The sequence below is a fragment of the Pseudophryne corroboree genome, chromosome 2 (assembly GCF_028390025.1).
Source record: "Pseudophryne corroboree isolate aPseCor3 chromosome 2, aPseCor3.hap2, whole genome shotgun sequence".
NCBI lineage: Eukaryota > Metazoa > Chordata > Amphibia > Anura > Myobatrachidae > Pseudophryne > Pseudophryne corroboree.
Genome location: NC_086445.1, coordinates 132787272 through 132811013, shown reverse-complemented (window position 1 = coordinate 132811013; position 23742 = coordinate 132787272). Strand labels below are relative to the sequence as shown.

The 23742-nt window shown below is 46.0% G+C and overlaps 1 protein-coding gene across 5 annotated transcripts in view; it reads left to right on the top strand.

The window, feature by feature from the left end:
• FLT3 (fms related receptor tyrosine kinase 3) overlaps positions 1-23742 on the top strand; it is a 238801-nt gene that overhangs the window by 61742 nt on the left and 153317 nt on the right. For 4 of the 5 annotated variants that reach the window (XM_063951722.1, XM_063951724.1, XM_063951720.1 and 1 more), the window contains exons 2-3: positions 22058-22158; positions 23024-23229. In XM_063951722.1, coding sequence (XP_063807792.1) covers positions 22058-22158; positions 23024-23229 — 307 coding nt within the window. Of the gene's footprint in view, positions 1-32; positions 228-22057; positions 22159-23023; positions 23230-23742 lie in introns of those variants that run through there. The other variant, XM_063951725.1, reaches the window with a different exon arrangement.

Here is a 23742-nt window from a genome sequence, read left to right as displayed (position 1 = left end):
TTGATTGGCTGCCGGTCAGCGGCAGATTTGAAATAGTGGCGGTCACAGGAAACGCTCCGAAGCCGCAGACTACAGCCTCCTCCGCTGTACCACCTCCTCCGCTGCCTCCTCCTCCGCTGCACCGCCGCCGCCCTCAGTATCCTCGCTGCCACCCTCAGTCTCCTCTGCACCTCCGCCGACTCCCAAAGCCTCCTCCGCATCATCTCCTCCGCATCTCTCTCTCATAGGTAATTTTAGCCCGCTGCCTTTCTCTCTCCCTAGTCCCTACTGTATGCTCTCCCTGTCACTCTCCTTTTCCCTCTGTTACTGTCCCTGTCCCTATGTCCCTGCTGTCACTCTCCCTGAATTTTGTCTCATTCTGTATGGCATAATGTGAATTTCGTCTCATACCGTGTGCTATAATGTAAATTTCGTCTCATACTGTGTGCTATAATGTTAATTTCTCTAGCATCCATAAGGGATATTGGGGGAAACTAGTACGGTGGGGTATAGACGGGGTCCAAAGGAGCCAGTGCACTTTAAATTTCTTCAACTGGGTGTGCTGGCTCCTCCCATCTATGCCCCCTCCCACAGGCAGCTTAGAAAAAAGTGCCCTCAGGAGAGGATGCTCATCTCTGCAGTTCCAGAGAGTTTTCTTCAATTTTTTGTTTTTTTCGGTATGCTGTCTGGGCAACAGCATACCTGCACCGTGGGAGTTAGGGGGGAGGGTCGGTCACCGGCCTTCTGATGTGCAGAGCCGCTTCCCCGCTTCAGGGGCACCGTCCTGAGGGGCTGTTTGTTCAGCAGGGCACTGCGCCTTGGCTGTCACAGACACAGCATCGGTGGTGAGTGCACACCGGAGACCCCCCGCTAGGGGGGTCCCCGGTTCAAAGTGTGGCTGACCACAGGCGGGGCGTACGGGACCCTCCCTGGGGAGTCCCGCTAGGATCCCCCGTGTGTACACTGGCACAAAGCTGCTTAACTAAGCACTTGTGTGAGGTTTTAAGTAGTGATGTGCACGGGAAATTTTTCGGGTTTTGGTTTTGGATTCGGTTCCGCGGCCGTGTTTTGGATTCGGACGCGTTTTGGCAAAACCTCCCTGAAAATTTTTTGCCGGATTCGGGTGTGTTTTGGATTCGTTTTTTTTTACAAAAAACCCTCAAAAACAGCTTAAATCATAGAATTTGGGGGTCATTTTGATCCCATAGTATTATTAACCTCAATAACCATAATTTCCACTCATTTCCAGTCTATTCTGAACACCTCACACCTCACAATATTATTTTTAGTCCTAAAATTTGCACCGAGGTCGCTGGATGACTAAGCTAAGCGACCCAAGTGGCCGACACAAACACCTGGCCCATCTAGGAGTGGCACTGCAGTGTCAGACAGGATGGCACTTCAAAAAAATAGTCCCCAAACAGCACATGATGCAAAGAAAAAAAGAGGCGCAATGAGGTAGCTGTGTGACTAAGCTAAGCGACCCAAGTGGCCGACACAAACACCTGGCCCATCTAGGAGTGGCACTGCAGTGTCAGACAGGATGGCACTTCAAAAAAATAGTCCCCAAACAGCACATGATGCAAAGAAAAAAAGAGGCGCAATGAGGTAGCTGTGTGACTAAGCTAAGCGACCCAAGTGGCCGACACAAACACCTGGCCCATCTAGGAGTGGCACTGCAGTGTCAGACAGGATGGCACTTAAAAAAAATAGTCCCCAAACAGCAGATGATGCAAAGAAAAAAAGAGGCGCAATGAGGTAGCTGTGTGACTAAGCTAAGCGACCCAAGTGGCCGACACAAACACCTGGCCCATCTAGGAGTGGCACTGCAGTGTCAGACAGGATGGCACTTCAAAAAAATAGTCCCCAAACAGCACATGATGCAAAGAAAAAAAGAGGCGCAATGAGGTAGCTGTGTGACTAAGCTAAGCGACCCAAGTGGCAGACACAAAGACCCAAGTGGCCGACACAAACACCTGGCCCATCTAGGAGTGGCACTGCAGTGTCAGACAGGATGGCACTTCAAAAAAATAGTCCCCAAACAGCACATGATGCAAAGAAAAAAAGAGGCGCAATGAGGTAGCTGTGTGACTAAGCTAAGCGACACAAGTGGCCGACACAAACACCTGGCCCATCTAGGAGTGGCACTGCAGTGTCAGGCAGGATGGCACTTCAAAAAAATAGTCCTCAAACAGCACATGATGCAAAGAAAAAAAGAGGCGCACCAAGGTCGTTGTGTGACTAAGCTAAGCGACACAAGTGGCCGACACAAACACCTGGCCCATCTAGGAGTGGCACTGCAGTGTCAGACAGGATGGCACTTCAAAAAAATAGTCCCCAAACAGCACATGATGCAAAGAAAAAAAGAGGCGCACCAAGGTCGCTGTGTGACTAAGCTAAGCGACACAAGTGGCCGACACAAACACCTGGCCCATCTAGGAGTGGCACTGCAGTTTTCTAGCGAGAGGATGAGTGCTTCCATCCTCATGTGAAGCTGAACCACTAGCCATGAACATAGGCCAGGGCCTCAGCCGTTCCTTGCCACTCCGTGTCGTAAATGGCATATTGGCAAGTTTACGCTTCTCCTCAGACGCTTTTAATTTAGATTTTTGGGTCATTTTACTGAACTTTTGTGTTTTGGATTTTACATGCTCTCTACTATGACATTGGGCATCGGCCTTGGCAGACGACGTTGATGGCATTTAATCGTCTCGGCCATGACTAGTGGCAGCAGCTTCAGCACGAGGTGGAAGTGGATCTTGATCTTTCCCTATTTTACCCTCCACATTTTCGTTCTCCATTTTTTAATGTGTGGAATTATATGCCAGTATCAATAGCAATGGCCTACTACTATATATACTGCGCACAACTGAAATGCACCACAGGTATGGATGGATAGTATACTTGACGACACAGAGGTAGGTAGAGCAGTGGCCTTCGGTACCGTACTGCTATATATACTGGTGGTCGCTGTCAGCAAACTGCAAAACTAAAATGCACCACAGGTATAGAATCTAGATGGATAGTATACTTGACGACACAGAGGTAGGTAGAGCAGTGGCCTTCCGTACAGTACTGCTATATATACTGGTGGCCACTGTCAGCAAACTGCAAAACTAAAATGCACCACAGGTATAGAATCTAGATGGATAGTATACTTGATGACACAGAGGTAGGTAGAGCAGTGGCCTTCCGTACCGTACTGCTATATATACTGGTGGTCACTGGTCAGCAAAACTCTGCACTGTACTCCTCCTATATAATATACTGGTGGTTCCCAGTCCCCACAATAAAGCAGTGTGAGCACAGATATATGCAGCACACTGAGCACAGATATGGAGTGTTTTTCAGGCAGACAACGTATACTGGTGGTCACTGGTCAGCAATACTCTGCACTGTACTCCTCCTATATAATACAGCTGCTCCCCAGTCCCCACAATTAAGCAGTGTGAGCACAGATATATGCAGCACACTGAGCACAGATATGGAGTGTTTTTCAGGCAGACAACGTATACTGGTGGTCACTGGTCAGCAAAACTCTGCACTGTACTCCTCCTATATAATACAGCTGCTCCCCAGTACCCACAATTAAGCAGTGTGAACACAGATATATGCAGCACACTGAGCACAGATATGGAGTGGGCAGACAACGTATACTGGTGGTCACTGGTCAGCAAAACTCTGCACTGTACTCCTCCTATATAATACAGCTGCTCCCCAGTCCCCACAATTAAGCAGTGTGAGCACAGATATATGCAGCACACTGAGCACAGATATGGAGTGTTTTTCAGGCAGACAACGTATACTGGTGGTCACTGGTCAGCAAAACTCTGTACTGTACTCCTCCTATATAATACAGCTGCTCCCCAGTCCCCACAATTAAGCGTGTGAGCACAGATATATGCAGCACACTGAGCACAGATATGGAGTGTTTTTCAGGCAGACAACGTATACTGGTGGTCACTGGTCAGCAAAACTCTGCACTGTACTCCTCCTATATAATACAGCTGCTCCCCAGTACCCACAATTAAGCAGTGTGAGCACAGATATATGCAGCACACTGAGCACAGATATGGAGTGTTTTTCAGGCAGACAACGTATACTGGTGGTCACTGGTCAGCAGAACTCTGCACTGTACTCCTCCTATATAATACAGCTGCTCCCCAGTCCCCACAATTAAGCAGTGTGAGCACAGATATATGCAGCACACTGAGCACAGATATGGAGTGTTTTTCAGGCAGACAACGTATACTGGTGGTCACTGGTCAGCAAAACTCTGCACTGTACTCCTCCTATATAATACAGCTGCTCCCCAGTCCCCACAATTAAGCAATAAGCAGTAGCACAAATATTATTAATAAACGAAGAGGACGCCAGCCACGTCCTCTCCCTAACATTTCCAATGCACGAGTGAAAATGGCGATGCGCGGCTGCTTTTATAGAATCCGAATCTCGCGAGAATCCGACAGCGGGATGATGACGTTCGGGCGCGCTCGGATTAACCGAGCCATACGGGAGAATCCGAGTATGCCTCGGACCCGTGTAAAATGGGTGAAGTTCGGGGGGTTTCGGTTTCCGAGGAACCGAACCCGCTCATCACTAGTTTTAAGCTTATTTGGAGACTTTGCCAGTACAGGTTGAGTATCCCTTATCCAAAATGCTTGGGACCAGAGGTATTTTGGATATCGGATTTTTCCGTATTTTGGAATAATTGCATAACATAATGAGATATCAAGGTGATGGGACCTAAATATAAGCACAGAATGCATTTATGTCTCATATACACCTTATACACACAGCCTGAAGGTAATTTTAGACAATATTTTTTATAACTTTGTGCATTAAACAAAATGTGTGTACCTTCACACAATTCATTTATGTTTCATATACACCTTATACACACAGCCTAAAGGTCATTTAATACAATATTTTTAACAACTTTGTGTATTAAACAAAGTTTGTGTACATTGAGCCATCAAAAACAAAGGTTTCAGTATTTCACTCTCACTCAAAAAAGTCCGTATTTCGGAATATTCCGTATTTCGGAATATTTGGATATGGGATAATCAACCTGTATAAATAATATGTACAGCTCTGGCGCCATTGGAGGGAGCGGAGCTTCCTCAGAGCGAGACCAGCTGCCTTTTGGCGCCTTCCTCTGCTTACAGCAGCCATCAACAGCACACACTCTGCGCTTCCTGCCTCACAGACACGCTGGAAACCGGTATGGGGTGTAGCTACGGGGGAGAGCCACTTGTGTACACTGTTCTGAGCCTATTTAAGACTGCATTTTGTTAGTGTTACTGTGATTTACAGAGCTGACAGTCTCACTGGGGCTGTGCAGCTCAGGGTGTGCTGGTATTTTCCCTCTCTCTGTGTCTCCTCTCACATACAGTAGGGCAGGCTTGCATTATAACTGTCTATCTGTATGTTTTTGTACTTACTGTAAAATATGGGTAAGCACAAGCTGTGCAGTATCTGTCACACCAGATTCTCCCAATTATCTAATGACTCTGTTTCCTGTGAACAATGCAGTCAATCTTCACAAATTAGTAAAGAGGTTGGGGGAGAGGGTACAGAGCCCCACTGGTTAGGGTCTCTTAAAACTATGATGTCAGATATGTCATCCCAGCTCAATGCTAATGTGCAGAAAACTCGGCTACTGCAACAAGCTGTTGCAGATTTAGCTGCTAGGGCTGATGCATAGCCCCCCCCCCCCCCCCCCTCATGCAGGTCCCCAGAAGCATGGTTTACCTGCTCTGCTCTCTGATACAGATAATGATATACAGGATGATGGGTATGACATGGATCCCATTAGTGGGGATCCCGATTCTACTCAGGGTATTGAACCCCTCATTTTGGCTATAAGGGATGTATTACAGCTCCCTCTAGAGGACGCTGCTTCACAGCAGTCGTTTTTCTTTGTACAAAACAAGCCCAATGTCACTTTCCCTGAATCTCCAGAGTTAGATGACTTATTCAAACAGGCCTGGAAAAATCCAGACAAAAAATTCCAAGTGTCCTAAAAGTTTTTGCGCACTTTCCCATTTGCTCCTCAAGGTAGAAAATTTTGGGAGGAACCCCCTGGGGTGGATGTTTCAGTCTCTCACCTGTCTAAGAAGGCAGTGCTGCCTGCCCCGGGCTCCTTTACTTTGAAGGATCCTGGGGATAGAAAGATAGAGACTAACCTAAAATCTGTATACACTGCAACCGGGCTTTCACAAAGACCGGTCATTGCGGGTTGCTGGATGACCCATGCCATTCATTCTTGGGCCACGCAAATTCATGGAGTCCTCTCGGGGAGATATGCACTTAGTTACCATGGTAACCCTCCTGAAGCACATTCAGGACACTACCCGTGTCTTCTGTGATTCCCTCAAGGAGATGGGGAACATAAATGCTCGGACGTCGGCCATGGCGGTGTCGGTGCATAGGGCCTTGTGTTTGCGTCGGTGGATTGAGGACGCAGAATCCAAACGTAATGTGGAGTCCCTTCCCTTTTCTGGGAAATGGCTTTTTGGGGTTGAGTTGGATGTATGGATTTCCAAGGTTACTGCTGGGAAATCCACGTTTCTCCCTTCTGGGGCCCCGCCGGCGAGATGTTCTTATCCGGGACCATCTGTCCAGCCCTTTCGGTCTCGCACATTTCAATCGAAGGCCAGAGGTGCCTCCAATGCGACTAAAGGCACTAGAGGTAAGTACAGAAAACCTGCCAGTACCTCTCTCAGGAACAGTCCACCGGTTCTGCATCCACTAAAGCCTCAGCATGACGGTGCCCACCCACCCCGAGGGGATCTCGAGGTGGGAGCTCGACTGCGTCACTTCAGCCGCATCTGGGAGACCTCTTGCCAGGATGCCTTGGTCAGGGAACTAATTTCTCAAGGCTACAAGTTGGACAGTACTCCCCGACGCCCATCCTCCCCCAACGATTTTTCAAATCAAGCTCACCAGCTTTGGAGGATATGCAAGTTACATTACAACAGGCTAACTGAAAGTTGGTCCAGTCCCACGTCATTGTTCCAGTACCACTACCACATCGCGGCAAGGGGTTTTACTCAAACCTGTTTGTGGTGCCGAAGCTGGAGGGTGTTCATGTTCAAAATGGAATCCCTGAGAGCAGTGATTGCGGGCCTGGAAGAACAGGAATTTATGGTCACCTTGGATATCAAGGACGCCTATCTCCATATTCCAATTTGGTCTCCTCATCAGGCGTACCTGCGGTTTGCCCTGCTGTACGATCACTTCCAATTCCAAGCACTGCCGTTCAGCCTGTCAACAGCCCCAAGGGTATTCACGAAGGTGATGGCGGCGATGATGCTTCATCTTCGGGTCCAAGGGATCAATGTGGTCCCTTATCTAGACGATCTTCTTATAAAGGCAAGATCCAGGCAGCTTTTGTTGCTCCATATCGACTGCACCATCTGTCTTCTGTCTGACCATGGGTGGATCCTCAACTTACAGAAGTCCCACCTGGAGCCAACTCAGAGGATCCTGTTCCTGGGGATGTTGCTGGATACTGTGGCCCAGAAGGTGTTTCTATCAGAGGACAAGGCGACAACACTTCAGGAGATGGTCCGCATGGTGCTTCTCCTACTCGATTGTCTGTACATCTCTGCATAAGATTGTTGGGAAAGATGGTTGCCTCCTACGAGGCTATTCAGTATGGGAGGTTCCATGCCAGAACGTTTCAGCTGGATCTCCCTGAGCAAGTAGTCTGGATCGCATCTCCAGATGCACCGAATGATTCAGCTGTCACCTCAGGCCAGGATTTCCCTCCTGTGGTGGCTACAGTACTCCAATCTCCTGGAAGGCCGGAGTTTCGTAATTCAGGATTGGACCCTCCTCGCGACGGATGTGAGTCTGAGAGGATGGGGAGCTGTCACCCAAGGGGCGCAGTTCCAGGGCAGGTGGTCAGCCCACTAAAGCCTCCTTCCAATCAACATTCTGGAAGTTCGGGCGATCTACAATGCTCTACTTCAAACCTCTCCTCTGCTCAAGGATCACGCGATCCAGGTACAGTCGGACAACGCCACGGCGGTGGCATATATCAATCGACAAGGAGGGACAAAAAGCAGAGCCTGCATGCGAGAGGTGTCAAAGATACTGCTCTGGGCAGAAAGAAATGCAAGAGCCATGTCAGCAATCTTCATTCCGGGTGTGTACAACTGGGAGGCGGACTTCCTGAGTCATCACGATCTCCACCCAGGGAAGTGGGGACTCCACCAGCTGGTGTTCCAGCAGATCATCGACCGGTGGGGTTGCTAACAAATAGACATGATAGCTTGTCATCTCAACAAGAAACTTCCCTGGTATTGCTCGCGGACCAGGGACCCTCAGGCTTGGGCAGTGGAAACACTGGTGTCGCCTTTGCCTTATCGGCTGGTCTACCTGTTTCCTCCGATCTCATTGCTCCCAAGAGTGCTAAAGCGAATCAGGAATCAAGGTGTCCTGGCAACTCTAATTGCCCCGGATTTACCTCCAAAGGGCGTGGTACGTGGATCTTCTGGACATGTCCGTCCAAGACCCTTGGCCTCTACCACTCAGGAGCGATCTTCTTCAACAAGGACTTACGGCATCTTCGTTTGACGGCATGGAGGTTGAGCGGAACATCCTAGCTCACAAGGGCCTTTCCAAGAAGGTTATTGCAACCATGGTTCAGGCCAGGAAACCTGTGACATCAAAACACTATCATCATATCTGGAGGAGATATGTCTCTTGGTGCGAGGAACGCACGTGTCTGCCTGCGGAGTTTCACTTGGGACATTTGCTACGTTTTCTGCAGGCTGGTGTGGATAAGGGCTTACCATTAAGGTCCAGATTTCAGCTCTCTCCATTTTCTTTCAGAAGAAATTGGCAGTGTTGCCAGAAGTTCGGACCTTCTTGCAAGGGGTACTCCACATACAACCTCCCTTTGTGCCGCCTATGGCACCCTGGGATTTGGATGTAGTGTTGAAATTTCTACAGTCCTCCTGGTTTGAACCTCTGATGACGGTAGAAGACAAGTACCTCATGTGGAAGACGGTGATGTTACTGGCCCTGGCTTCTGCTCGGCATGTTTCAGAATTAGGTGTCTTATCGTGTAAAAGTCCCTACTTGGTCTTTTACGAGGACAGAGCGGAGCTCCGGACTAGACAGCAGTTCCTGCCGAAGGTTGTCTCTGCGTTTCATCTGAATCAACCTATTGTGATTCCATCCAGTTCTGACGCTTCTGCTTCTAACACGTCTAATGCAGAGGCATTAGTTGCTGTGCATGCCTTGAAGATCTATGTCAAGCATACAGCTCAGATCAGAAAGACGGATTCCTTGTTCGTGCTCTATGATGCGCAGAAGAAGGGTTGCCTTCTTCAAGGCAGTCCATTGCTCGTTGGATTAGGCTTACTATCCAACAGGCCTGTGTCGACAGCCTTACCTGTTCCTAAGTCTCTAAAGGCCCACTCTACTAGATCCGTGGGCTCTTCCTGGGCGGCTGTCCATGGAGTCTCGGCCTTGCAACTATACCGAGCTGCTACCTGGTCGGGGAAGAACACCTTTGTGAAGTTCTACAAGTTTGATACCCTGGCCAAAGAGGATACCCAGTTTGGGCAGGCGGTGCTGCTACAGTCCCCGCACGTTCCCGCCCATTCTGGAAGCTTTGGGATGTCCCCATCGTACTAGTTTCCCTCAATATCCCTTATGGATGCTAGAGAAAATAGGATTTTAATATCTACCGGTAAATCCTTTTCTTGTAGTCCATAAGGGATATTGGGCGCACACCTCAGTGCGTTGACATTTCTGCAGGTTCTTGTTCTATAATTACCTGTTCAGCTATTGCTGTTGTTTTTACTAGCCGTTGCTGGTTGTTATATGTTTGTGGTGTGCTGGTGTAAAAATCTCACCACCCTTTGTTATCATGTTCCTTCTCTCATATATGTCCTTTCTCCTTCGGGCACGTTTTTACCTATAACTGCCTGTGGGAGGGGGCATAGAGGGGAGGAGCCAGCACACCCAGTTGAAGAAATTTAAAGTGCACTGGCTCCTTTGGACCTCATCTATACCCCATCGTACTAGTTTCCTCCAATATACCTTATGGACCACGAGATAAGGATTTACCGGTAGGTATTAAAATCCTATTTTTGGCTCATACCATGTGCTATCATGTAAATGTCGTCTTATACCGTGTGCTGTAATATGAATTTTGTCTCATACCGTGTGCTATAATGTGAATTTCGGCTCATACCGTGTGCTATAATGTCAATTTTGTCTCATACCGTGTGCTATATTGTGAATTTCGGCTCATACCATGTAGCATAATGTGAATTTTGGCTCATACCATGTGGTATAATGTGAATTTTGGTTCATACTGTGTGGTATAATGTGAATTTCGGCTCATACTGTGTGCTATAATGTGAATTTATGCTCATACCGTGTGTTATAATGTGAATTTCAGCTCATACCGTGTGGTATAATGTGAATTTCAGCTCATACCGTGTGGTATAATGTGAATTTCGGCTCATACCAAGTGGTATATAGTGAAAGGGGCACCAGTACTAGATAGTATAAGGGGTCCTACTGTTGTGATGCATAATGTTATAAGGGTTATATAGAAACATAGAAACATAGAATTTGACGGCAGATAAGAACCACTTGGCCTATCTAGTCTGCCCTTTTTTTTTTTTATCCTTTAGGTAATCTCAACCCTTTTTGTACCTTAATTCTTTGTAAGGATATTCATATGCCTATCCCAAGTATGTTTAAATTGCTCTACAGTCTTAGCCTCTTCCACCTCTGATGGGAGACTATTCCACTTATCCACTACCCTTTCTGTGAAGTAATTTTTCCTTAAATTTCCCCTGAACCTCCCCCCCTCCAGTTTCAGTGTATGTCCTCAAGTTCTAATATTTCTCTTCCTTTGAAGAATGTTTCCATGCTGAACTTTGTTAAGACCCTTGATATATTTGAAAGTTTCTATCATGTCCCCCTTTCCCTTCTCTCCTCCAAACTATATATGTTAAGATCTTTTAGCCTTTCCGGGTACGTTTTGTGATGTAGGCCATGCACCATTTTAGTTGCCCTTCTTTGTACACTCTCTAATGTATTTATATCCTTCTGGAGATATGGTCTCCAGAACTGGACACAGTATTCCAGATGGGGCCGCACCAATGACCTATACAGTGGCATTATCACTTCTTTTTTTCCTACTACTGATTCCTCTCCCTATGCAACCAAGCATCTGACTTGCCTTTCTCATTGCTTTGTTGCATTGCTTTCCTGCCTTCAAGTCACTTGAAATAGTGACTCCTAAATCTCTTTCCTCCTCAGTAGTTTCCATTGTAGTACCCTTGATACTATATTTAGCCTTTGGGTTTTTGAGACCCAAGTGCATGATTTTGCATTTTTTAGCATTAAACTGTAGTTGCCACGTTCTTGACCATTTCTCAAGCCTACCTAGGTCATCAATCATTTGTTTTACCCCTCCCGGTGTGTCTACCCTGTTGCATATCTTTGAATCATCTGCAGAAAGGCATACCTTCCCTTCAATACCATCTGCAATGTCACCAACAAAGATAGTAAAGAGAACTGGACCAAGTACAGATCCCTGGGGTACTCCACTGGTAACATTTCCCTCCATAGATTGCACTCCATTAACTACAACTGTCTGTTTCCTATCCTGCAACCAGGTTCTTATCCATTTAACTGTTTTATAATCCACCCCCACGCTTTCAAGTTTATTTAGCAGTCTGTGATGTGGGACAGTGTCAAATGCCTTACTAAAGTCTAGATATGCTACATCTACAGCTCCCCCTTGATCTATTATTTTTGTCACAGAGTCAAAAAAGTCAATAAGATTTGTTTGGCACGATCTACCACCAGTAAATCCATGCTGTATTGGATCCTGTAAGTGGTTTGATTTAAGATATTACACAACTCTTTCTTTTAATAGTTTTTCCATTACTTTCCCCGCTACTGATGTAAGACATACTGGTCTGTAGTTACTTGCTTCTTCCTTGCTTCCACTTTTGTGCAGTGGAACTACATTTGCTCTTTTCCAGTCCTCTGGAATAGCACCTGTATTTAGTGACTGGTTAAATAATTCTGTTAACGGTGTAACCAGCACATCTTTTAGCTCTTTGAGTATCCTTGGGTGTATCCCATCTGGTCCCATTGATTTATCCACTTTTAGTTGTGAAAGTTCTGTTAGGACCTTCTCCTCTGTAAATGTACTTTCAACTACCTTATTTTTATGAATGTTCTTGCAACTTAACTGTGGCCCCATCCCTTCTTCTGTAGTAAATACTGAGCAAAAATAATTATTTAGGAGATCTGCTATTGCCTTGTCACCCTCTACCAAATGCTCACTCTCTGTCTTAAGTCTTATTATTCCTCCATTTGATTTTCTCCTTTCACTTATATACTTAAAAAAAGTTTTGCCCCCTTTATCTACTGACTGGGCCATTTTTTCCTCAGCTTCTGCCTTTGCACGTCTGATCACTTTCTTAGCATCCTTCCGTCTGTCAAGATACACCTCTTTGTCATTATTATTTTGAGTCTGTTTGTATTTCCTAAAAGCCATCTTTTTTGCTTTCACACTAGTTGATACTTCTTTTGTGAACCACACTGGCTTCCTTTTCCTGGTGCTTTTCCTATCCCTTTTGATACAAAGATCAGTTGCACTTAGTATTGCACTTTTCAGTTTTTCCCACCTCTCCTGCACTCCTTCCAAGTTCCACCAGTCCGCCAATGAATCACTTAAACATCTCCCCATTTTTGCAAAATCAGCATTTCTAAAATCCAACACCTTTGTTTTTGTGTGACAGGAGTTGGATCCTGTCTTTATACTAAACCATACTGCTTGATGATCACTGGATCCCAGGTGCTCACCCACATATATGTCGGATATCCTATCACCATTTGTAAGAATTAAATCTAATATTGAATCTTTGCGAGTGGGCTCCATCACCAATTGCTTGAGAGATGCTCCCTGTAAGGAATGTAGAAATTTGCCACTTGTAGCTGAACTTGCAAAAGACCCCTCCCAATTTACATCAGGTAAATTAAAGTCTCCCATGATTATGACTTCTCCCTTTAAAGCCATTTTAGTGATGTCCAACAATAGGTTCCTGTCCAAATCCTGCCCCTGGCCTGGTGGTCTATAGATCACCCCAATGCGAATAACATCCTTCTCCCCGGTTTCTATGGTGACCCAAAGGGCCTCAGTTTTGTCTTCAATATTTTGTATTAAAGTAGCATTTATGATTTTTTTTCACATACATTGCTACCCCTCCTCCTATTCTTCCTATTCTATCCTTCCTAAATAAATTGTATCCTGGTATAGCTATGTCCCAGTCATGATTTTCATTGCACCATGACTCTGTAATTGCCACAAAATCCAGGTTATCCCTTGTCATTATCGCAATTAGCTCTGGAATTTTGTCTCCTAAGCTCCTAGCATTTGCACACATAGCTTTAAGAATTTTGTCTGTGCATTTGTTATTAGTAGCCATGTCCAGACTGTACAAAATAAATTACAAGTTTAAAGTTGAAATTACCTGTTTGGGGATGTTGCTCAGTGTTTGATATATATATATATATATATATATATATATTTTTTTTTTACTAATCAGGAATCACACTGTGTCCTTTACACCATGAATACACCTCCCTAAATGTAAAGATATAGTACACCTGACCACAATGACCAAATGATCAAAGGAGGTAAACACCAGAGAGCATGCAATAATAAACTGTGTTTCACTGTGCAACTTCCCCACACATGCAATGCCAATTACAAGGCAATCATTACATCAAAAAACATACATGAGTTTGCATAAGAGAGAGCTGTAGTGAGCAGATTGGGGATGTCTTTTCATAGTGTAAAAAGACAGATAACATTGGTACAGGTGAGAATTCAGATGGTTTTGGTAAGCTATAGCCATAAATTTGAGTAGTTGCGGATGAAGTGGAAAGGTCTAGCAGCGTTCCTAACACAGATTTAAGTTATAAGTATGGGTTACTCAGGCTGGAGTAGTTTGATGTGTAGAGTAACTGGACTCACATTTGTTTGAAAGCTGTCCTTCAGTGGTCCAGATTGTGGATTGATTGTTGTCCTTCTGTTTTCCTTTGGGTTAACGTCGGTGTAACGTTGAAATTATTTTTACATTTGTAGTTATCCTTTGAATAATGTCCTTTGAAGTAATGGCCCACAAGCCTGCGGCCTAAGCCTTCCTGATGTCCTTTAAGTAATGGACCAAGCATGTGAATACACTGATTACACCCAAACTCCAATGAACCCTCCCCCAGCAATGACTAGTAATAAAAGTTTTAAGAAAACAAGCGAACAAACCAACCAAGATTTATCACAGTCATGCCCTCATACCTATACTCAGGAGATAACATTCCAATTTATCAATAGCAACCCATCATGTGCATAAGCAATCTAATATAAAAGCAGATGCCTTATGCCTATTTTTTGAGGAAGCCCCTGTGGGAGGAGCGAAACGCGTCAGAAGCTGAACTGTTGGACCCTAGCTGGAGTTAGACCCGTAGTACATACCGGCCGCAGCATTCATCTGCTGGTTGTTTATTCTTGAGTGGAGAGGAGCCGCTCACCGGTGCCCGCAAACGGCACGTAGAGGTGGAGACCTGTGGAGCATTCAGACCGAGCAGGACAGGTTGTAGCAGGCGCCAGTGCAGGTGCCGTTTTCCCCGCAGCTAGAAGCCAGTGTGGTGGACGTCGGGATGTACTCCTGCTGATACTACTTGCTCACACCTCACGTAAGATTCCGGTTGAAAACGGCTCTCATTTCATTTTACTGACCTATGTTGGATTATTACATTCAAAGGAACTTTGATACAAAGTGACTGTCTATTGGAAACATCTATTATACGGGTTCTACCAGCAGCTACACTTGATCTATGGAGGTCATTCCGAGTTGTTCGCTCGCAAGGCGATTTTAGCAGAGTTGCTCACGCTAAGCCGCCGCCTACTGGGAGTGAATCTTAGCATCTTAAAATTGCGAACGACGTATTCGCAATTTTGCGATTACAAACTTCTTAGCAGTTTCAGAGTAGCTTCAGACTTACTCGGCATCTGCGATCAGTTCAGTGCTTGTCGTTCCTGGTTTGACGTCACAAACACACCCAGCGTTCGCCCAGACACTCCCCCGTTTCTCCAGCCACTCCTGCGTTTTTTCCGGAAACGGTAGCGTTTTTCCCCACACGCCCATAAAACGGCCTGTTTCCGCCCAGTAACACCCATTTCCTGTCAATCACACTACGATCGCCTGAGCGAAGAAAAAGCCGTGAGTAAAAATCCAAACTTCATAGCAAATTTACTTGGCGCAGTCGCAGTGCGGACATTGCGCATGCGCACTAAGCGGAAAAACGCTGCGATGCGAAGAAATTTTCCGAGCGAACGACTCGGAATGACCTCCAATATTTTTTTGACTTTGTAAATCAAGTCATTTAGCTATAAAGCTAGTTTTTACACCTCTGTGCACAGAATATGCTTAAGTCCACCTCCTTTTATTGGAAAGTATATATACTTGTCATCTTAGATTTTTAAACTACTAAGACCGGTCTTGTTTTATGATTTGTGATTATTCATATATTATTAAATATTTTTAATTCAATAGGAGTCTGTTATTTTTGTCAGCCATATCATATAAATTTATAATATAGCGCAAAAGTTTCTAACAATTGGCCTTATGCCTATAGCAATGCTATAATTCTTAACACCCAATTTGCTAATTACTATTTCAGTGCAATCAGTAGTGATAATCTGCAGCTCTCATTTACAATAAACCTAGACAAATATATATTCACCAGCAGTTATTTGAGTGCAATGTTCTGCAGGAGTGCAGAAGATGGAATTACCAGCAGTTATTTGAGTGCAATGTTCTGCAGGAGTGCAGAAGATGGACTTACCAGCAGTTATTTGAGTGCAATGTTCTGCAGGAGTGCAGAAGATGGAATTACCAGCAGTTATTTGAGTGCACTGTTCTGCAGGAGTGCAGAAGATGGAATTACCAGCAGTTATTTGAGTGCAATGTTCTGCAGGAGTGCAGAAGATATATGGTGTGGTAAAGTACATTGAAGGGCACGCCCCCTTTTGAGTGGCCACATAATTACCACCTTCACTTTTTCATACCCCTACTTCAAAATTTCCACTTCGACCACTGTATATAATAATATAAATAAGGAGTAGTATGGTGTGGCATAATGTATATAGGCTGTCAGTGCTATGGATTATTTGTGGGATGGTGCCCCAAATTGGTGTCTTGCTTAGGGTCTCATGAGATCTAAATCCGCCTCTGATCCCAGAGATACTGTATGTGGAGTTTCAGTAGAGAAATCACTGGAAAAATGGTTCTAGCATACACAGTACTTGAAAGAGTCTACTCTGTGCATGCACCATTGACAGAGGGTAGGGGGTCCGCACAAATACTGTACAAGGGACACCTCCTATCTTAAAATGTCAGTTCTTCTAACTATTTTTCTGCAGCGGGGTACACTGGGGTTCCACAGGGATAACATCGGGGTGTAGTGTTGGATCTTGATCCGAGGCACCAACTGGCTAAAAGCTTTGACTGTTCCCAGGATGCATAGTGCCGCCTCCTCTATAACCCCGCCTCCAGGCACTGGAGCTCAGTTTGTAAGTTGGTGCCTGCAGTGCAGGCAGCAAACAGGGAAAGAGAAAAGAGCTTTTATGAAGATAGAAGACTTCAAGGGCTGCAGCATAGGCACTTAGAAGTGCTATATGTCATTATGACATATCATGCTGTGGCTCCCTCACCTCCCCCAGCGGCGCAGTATACTCCCGTGTCCTGGTTGCCGGGTACTTACAGCGGAGGGCTCCGGTTCTTCACCTACAGCACACACACCTGCCGCAGCTCTCCAGGATCGCGTGACCGCATCAATGGAGGAGTTATGAGGGTCACCCAGGCGGGACCCGCTGGAAATTGTGATCCGTTGCGGTCTCTAGGAGACGGGCCGCGCGCACTGGCATGGACACTGTGGTCGTACAGGGACCCCACTAGACCACCAGGGAAAGGGCACAGGTCGGATTACCTCATAATCCGTTTTTACTAAGGCCCGCAGTACCCGCTGGTGAAGTCCAGCAAGGGGATAAGGCTCTGACCTGTAGCCCCTCCCCCAGCCCAAGGGCGTCATTTACTGCTAATGTTCCCACCCTGGAGCAGCTTCTCTCTGCTTCCCTCACTCACTGTCAGCGTTTCGGCGCCATTACTCACATGCTGAGATGACTTTGGGACTGCTGGGCAATGTCTCCTCTGTAAAGACGCCTGCATCATCAGCGCTGTGCATTTTACAGGACACGTTAGTATTCTACATATCTTTAGACAGTGTTAGTTAAGAACAAGTGCATACATTCAGGGTTATTTAGTACAAGTACCCTGTGATATACATCCAGTCTTTACTGTGCATTGTTGTATCTGTATTATACATAGCTTTACTTTGTAGTGCAGTTACTTAGTATTGCTAGTCCAGTGCAGTTTTATTGTTGCAGGTTGAGTATCCCATATCCAAATATTCCGAAATACGGAACATTCCAAAATACTAATTTTTTTTTAGTGAGACTGAGATACTGAAACCTTTGTTTTCTGATGGCTCAATGTACACAAACTTTGTTTAATGCACAGAGTCATTAAAATGATTGTATTAAATGACCTTCAGGCTGTGTGTATAACTACCATCTAATTTTCCTGATAATGCTAGACAGTGTCTTTCATACATTATTACAGCCTCTCATTATATACAGGAGGCGGCATCTGATGCAGGTATCCTGGCGGCCAAAGCGTCTACTACGTATATTCTGGCTTGCCGGATCCTCCTGGTCTGTAGATCTGGACTCTAAAAAGACCTTGGAGGTGATCCCTTTTAAGGGAAACATTCTTTTTGGGGAAGACCTCAATAAGATCGTTGCTGACTTAGCATCTGCCAAGACTGCATGTCTACCTAGTACTACTCCTTCAGCTTCGAAGGCTAAGAGTACTTCCTTTCGTTCCTTTCACCGTCCGGGAAAAGCAAAGGGTCAGGCATACCCGAAACAGGCTCGCACTTCCAAATCCACTAAGCCCAAACCTAAACGTGCCTGGGCTGCCCATCAGCCTGCTTCCAAAATAGATAAGCCTGCTGCATGACGGGGCGGGCCTCCCTCTGGGGGATCCCAGGGTGGGAGGCCGACTTCTACGGTTTGCTCATGTGTGGTTACAGACCACTTCAGACACCTGGGTAAGGGAAGTCGTCGCTCACGGATAAGCCATCTCTTTCAAGAAACGTCCCCCTCGCCAGTTTTGCTCAACAAATGTCCCTTCGGACCCGGTAAAGGCAAAAGCTCCCCATCTGGTTATACAATCCCTCCTGGACATGGGAGTGATAGTGCCGGTGCCTCTAACTCAGAGAGGCAGGAGGTACTATTCAACACTGTTCCTAGTTCCGAAGCCAAATGGATCTTCTCGACCCATTCTCAACCTCAAGTCTTTGAACAAATTTGTGAGGGTTTCAAAATTCCGTATGGAAACTCTTCACTCTATTGTTCTGGCTTTGGAGCCCAAGGACTATATGGTATCCCTGGACATTCAGGATGCTTACCTGCATATACCTATTGCAGCGTCGCATCAGCAATACCTGCGGTTTGCTATTGGCAACCTACATTTTCAATTCCAGGCCTTACCTGTTGGTCTGACCATGGCTCCACGGATCTTTACCAAGGTCATGGCGGTCATGACGGCTCTACTTCACTGTCAGGGTATCAGGATCCTGCCGTATCTGGATGACTTGTTGATCCTGGTGAACTCTCCGGAGGTTCTCCTTCGTCATCTGGAGCTGACGGTCCAATTCCTGAAAGCCCACGGGTGGCTCATCAACTGGAAGAAGTCTTCCCTGGTCCCTGCTCAGAGCATGGTGCACCTGGGAGCACTATTGGACACCCACAACCAGCGGTTGTTTTTGTCTCAGGAGAAGGTCCTAAACTTCAGGACAAGATAAGATGCTTCCTCTCTCGCCCACGGGTGTCGATACACTCGGCGATGCAAGTACTAGGCCTCATGGTGTCGGCTTTCGACATGGTAGAGTACGCTCAATTTCATTCACGCCCTCTGCAGAGGTTAATACTCTCCAAGTGGGACGGCCTACCTCACCGGATCAGAACTCAAATGATCTCTTTGACTCCGGAGGTCCGCTTGTCACTGGCCTGGTGGCTACAGGACCAGCAACTGAGCAGGGGTCGTCCCTTCTGGATCTCCAACTGGGTTCTTTTAATGACAGATGCCAGTCTGCAGGGTTGGGGCATGGTATTGGAGCAACACTCTCTTCAGGGTCGGTGGACCAGGAAGGAATCTCTCCTCCCGATAAACATTCTGGAATTGCAGGCGGTGTTCAATGCGTTGACACTAGCCCTGCCTCTGGTACAGAACAGGCCTGTTCAAGTACAGTCAGACAACGCCACCATGGTGGCGTACATAAATCATCAGGGTGGCACTCGAAGCCGCATGGCAATGATGGAAGTGTCAAGGATTCTTCATTGGGCGGAACGCCATCAGCCAGCCATATCGGCATTGTTAATTCCGGGAGTCCTCAACTGGGAAGCGGACTTCCTCAGTCCTCAGGGCGTTCACGCCAGAGAGTGGAGTCCAGAAGTATTTCAACTAGTGGACAAGTGGGGCCTACCAGATGTAGACCTGATGGCGTCTCGACACAATCACAAGGTTCCCATCTTCGGAGCAAGGACAAAGGATCCTCAAGCAGCAGCAGCGTTCGTGGATGCACTGGCAATTCTATGGAACTTTCGGCTGCCGTATGTGTTCCCTCCGGTGTCACTTCTGCCCAGGGTGATAAGGAAGTTCAAGCAAGAAGTAGGAATACTACTTCTAATCGCTTCAGCGTGGTCCAGACGGCATTGGTTCTCAGACCTGCAGGGTCTCTCGATAGAGCGTCCTCTTCTGCTTCCGCAGCACCAGACCTCCTCGTTCAGGGTCCTTGTGTCTACCACGATTTGGCCCGGCTGGCTTTGACGGCGTGACTCTTGAAGCTTCCAGCCAAAGGGTTTTCTGAGGGAGGCGGTCATTCAAACTATGTTGAAGGCCCGTAAGCCGGCATCTGCTCGGATTTACCATAGGGTCTGGAATTCTTACTTTGTCTGGTGTGCAACTAATAATTATGACATATACAAGTTCAGTACTGCCAAACATTTGGCCTTCCTGCAACAGGGCCTGGACTTAGGTTTTCGTCTGGCCTCCCTCAGGGTGCATATTTCTGCCTTGTCGATTTGGTTTCAGAGAAAGATTGCGACTCTGCCTGATGTTCATACATTCACTCAGGGTGTGTTACGGATACAACCTCCTATGCCCCGCCTGTGGCTTCTTGGGATTTTATGATTGTTCTGGATGCCTTACAAGAGTCTCTGTTTGAACCTCTTGAGTCTGTGGATCTTAACTGGCTTACTCTGAAGGTCTTGTTTATGCTGGCTATTGCCTCTGCTAGACAGGTTTCAGACTTGGGTGCCTTGTTCTGTCGGTCACCTTTTCTGATTCTTCACCGTGACTGGACGGTTCTTAGAACTCGTCCTGGTTGTCTACCTAAGGTGGTGTCATCGTTCCACCTTAACCAAGGGATTGTGGTTCCAGCCGTTACCTCTCCAGGTTTGTCCTCCAAAGAGCGGTCTTTGGATGTGGTACGGGCTCTCCATATTTATGTGAAGAGAACTGCTTCCCTTCGGAGATCTGATTCTCTTTTTGTCCTTTTTGGTTTTCATAAACGTGGCTGGCCTGCTAATAAGCAGACTCTGGCCAGATGGATTAGAATGGTGATTGCACATGCTTATGTACAGGCTGGCCTTCCAGCTCCTGCTACCATCAAAGCCCATTCTACTCGGTCTGTTGGACCTTCTTGGATGGCCCGACGTGGTGCGACCCTTGAACAATTGTGCAAAGCGGCTACGTGGTCCTCAGTGAACACGTTCATAAGGTTCTATGCCTTCGATACTTCCGCCTCCCAGGATGCCTCCTTTGGACACCGGGTTCTTGTGCCCGCTACAGTGCGTCCCCTCCCATGAGGAACTGCTTTAGGACATCCCCGATGTTATTCCCTGTGGAACCCCAGTGTACTCCGCTGCAGAAAAAGAGATTTATGGTAGACCTTACCTTTGTTAAATTTCTTTCTGCGAGGTACACTGGGTTCCACAGGGCGCCCACGCTGACGCACTTAGCTTCTTTGGGTTTGTATGGCATTAGTCGCTGATACCATCTCCTGTCGTGGGAATGTGGTGTATGTGGCTACTAACGGTTGTTGTCTCTTTTACCTGCTACTGCATTGGACTGGTTAACAAAACTGAGCTCCTCTGCACGGAGGCGGGGTTATAGAGGAGGCGGCGCTATGCAACCTGGGAACAGTCAAAGCTTTTAGCCTGTTGGTGCCTCGGATCAAGATCCAACTCTACACCCCGATGTTATCCCTGTGGTACCCAGTGTACCTCGCAGAAAGCGATTTAACAAAGGTAAGTTCTTACCATAAATCTCCTTTTACCATATATGGACCTAAAGCTGGCCTATGGGGTGCATTTTATGGCCTGAGAACAACTTTAGTTCATGGGTTTCCTGGTTTTTCATGTTCAGTATAACGCCAACCCTGGGAATAGTGTTATTGTATATTGGAAAGATAAAAGTTTTTAGAAAATTTTAACCTCAGTACAGATTTGAGCAGAAATATCTGCACATTTCACCTGTAGAATATGGCTTTTAGTGTCGCCCTTGGATCAGCCGCATGGACTCGGTTAGGGGCAGGAGAAGGTGAGTCATATTAAACCATTATAATCTCTGCTCCTATGTTTCTCACTGACTGAATGAACCCAGACTCAGTTTGGTAGGCTGAGGGCTACGTCTAGCAGACGTTTGATCATGTTTGATCATGTTGAATCTCAGTAACATCCTCACCGCTAAAGATTACCCCAATTGTTGAAAGAAGTCTTATTTCATGTATTCTTTAATTAAAAATAATAACAACAATAATGCTGCTAATAATAATAATAATAATAATAGTTTACTGCTAGTATTTAAAAATCATGATTAATTGCTTTATTTTGCAGTTGCTATATTTGTAAGCATATATACTGTGGCTTCCCAAGCCTTTAGCTGCTATTTAATGAGGAAGAATTCAGACAAGGAAGACACGCCATCTGAGCTGAAGGTTAGTACTAACTTTATATTTCTTGCTCCTTAAAGCAGTTCTGTCATTAGGAATTGACATTTACTGATACAGAATGATGCTACTCCATCATTCCTGGTCAGAAAAACAACACAGTTTATGCCAAAGCCAGATCCATCCAAAACCACATTCTGATTCACACATGGAAAGGCCACTTACTATTTTGATCACACCTCATTTTTGGGCAGGCTGTAATGAAAAAAATTAGGACCATTGGCAGCTAATTCTGACAGCATTGCAGCCCCCATAGACACCTATGGGGGCTGCGGCTGCTATCGGAAATGGGGGGAACGCGGCAGATATGGAGATATCTGCTGCAGTTACTCCTTAGTATTTACGGGTACCCCCTGAAATCACCTGTTATGCCATAAATATTAATTGATAATTATGCCCCTTACTCATCACCACCTCATGATATCAGACACTTCTGATAATCACCAAATGACATTAATCACAGCCAAAAAGGCACACTATAATAGTATAGAATAAAGGAAAAAGGCACAAAGAGATGCACAAGCCACATAGAGAGAAAAAAACTCTGTAGAGGAGAAAAGGTGAGGAAGCCCCAAAAAGTGCAACAGTAAAGACAAAAAGAAAAAAAGGTAATATTGCAGTGCTGAAGAGTGAGAGAGGAGGCGAGAGAGTGAGAAAGAAAACCCAGGGAGTGCCAGGGACAACATCAGATGGGCAATATTTTCCCATGATTTGTATAAAGCATGGCGTTATTTTACTGCAGACATTTAAATCAAAAACTGTACATGTAGCAAACAAATATGGAATATGTGATAATAACAGCAACACCAGTTGTATAAAGATATCTCAAGTAATTTATGTGGACATTCTACAGGCTTCCAGCACTTTGGACCGCATTACTGACTTGAACTGTTCGCGAATATCAGGCTACATTTACAAAGCAGCTGTGAGAGTGACCGTCAATGTATTTGAATCTGTAAAACTGAAAGTGCATCATAATATAACGGAGACAGTATCTTTTGTCTGGCTGCAGAGGCGGAACATCACCTACTCTCAGGTCGTACACTCCGCGGAGAGCAGGTAAGGAAGACTGACCTTCTGTGCAGCGTAGGGGACATACAGCGGTGGTGATATTAGTGGTATATATGGTGGTTCAATGGCGCTAGGTAGCTTCACCTCTGTGGAGCTAAGTGCGGTTAATCTCAACACCGTGGGTTGTGCAGGTTTTCAAATGTGCAGTAGTAAACTGGTTTCCAGTGGTGAGGGGGGCGGGTACTAATTACCCAGGCCTGGGCCTGATGGAGAGGCCCAGTGGGGGCCCGAGTACACCACGATCACACGGTACTGGATTTGCTCCTGGCTGAGATCACTGCGCCTCCCTATCCATTATGGAAAAAAAAATTGGAGAACAGTTCCTACCTACTTTTTTATGGTAATGAGTTGAGGTACCCCTAGCAAGCACAGTTGATGTGGCACATCTGAGGCCTCTATAGAGAAGTAGAAATCGCTGCCTCTTGTTGTCCTCTTGACAATTGACAAATCCTGTATCTGCTTTGGCCACTTACCTTAATTTTAAAGAAGCTGTTTGTTGAG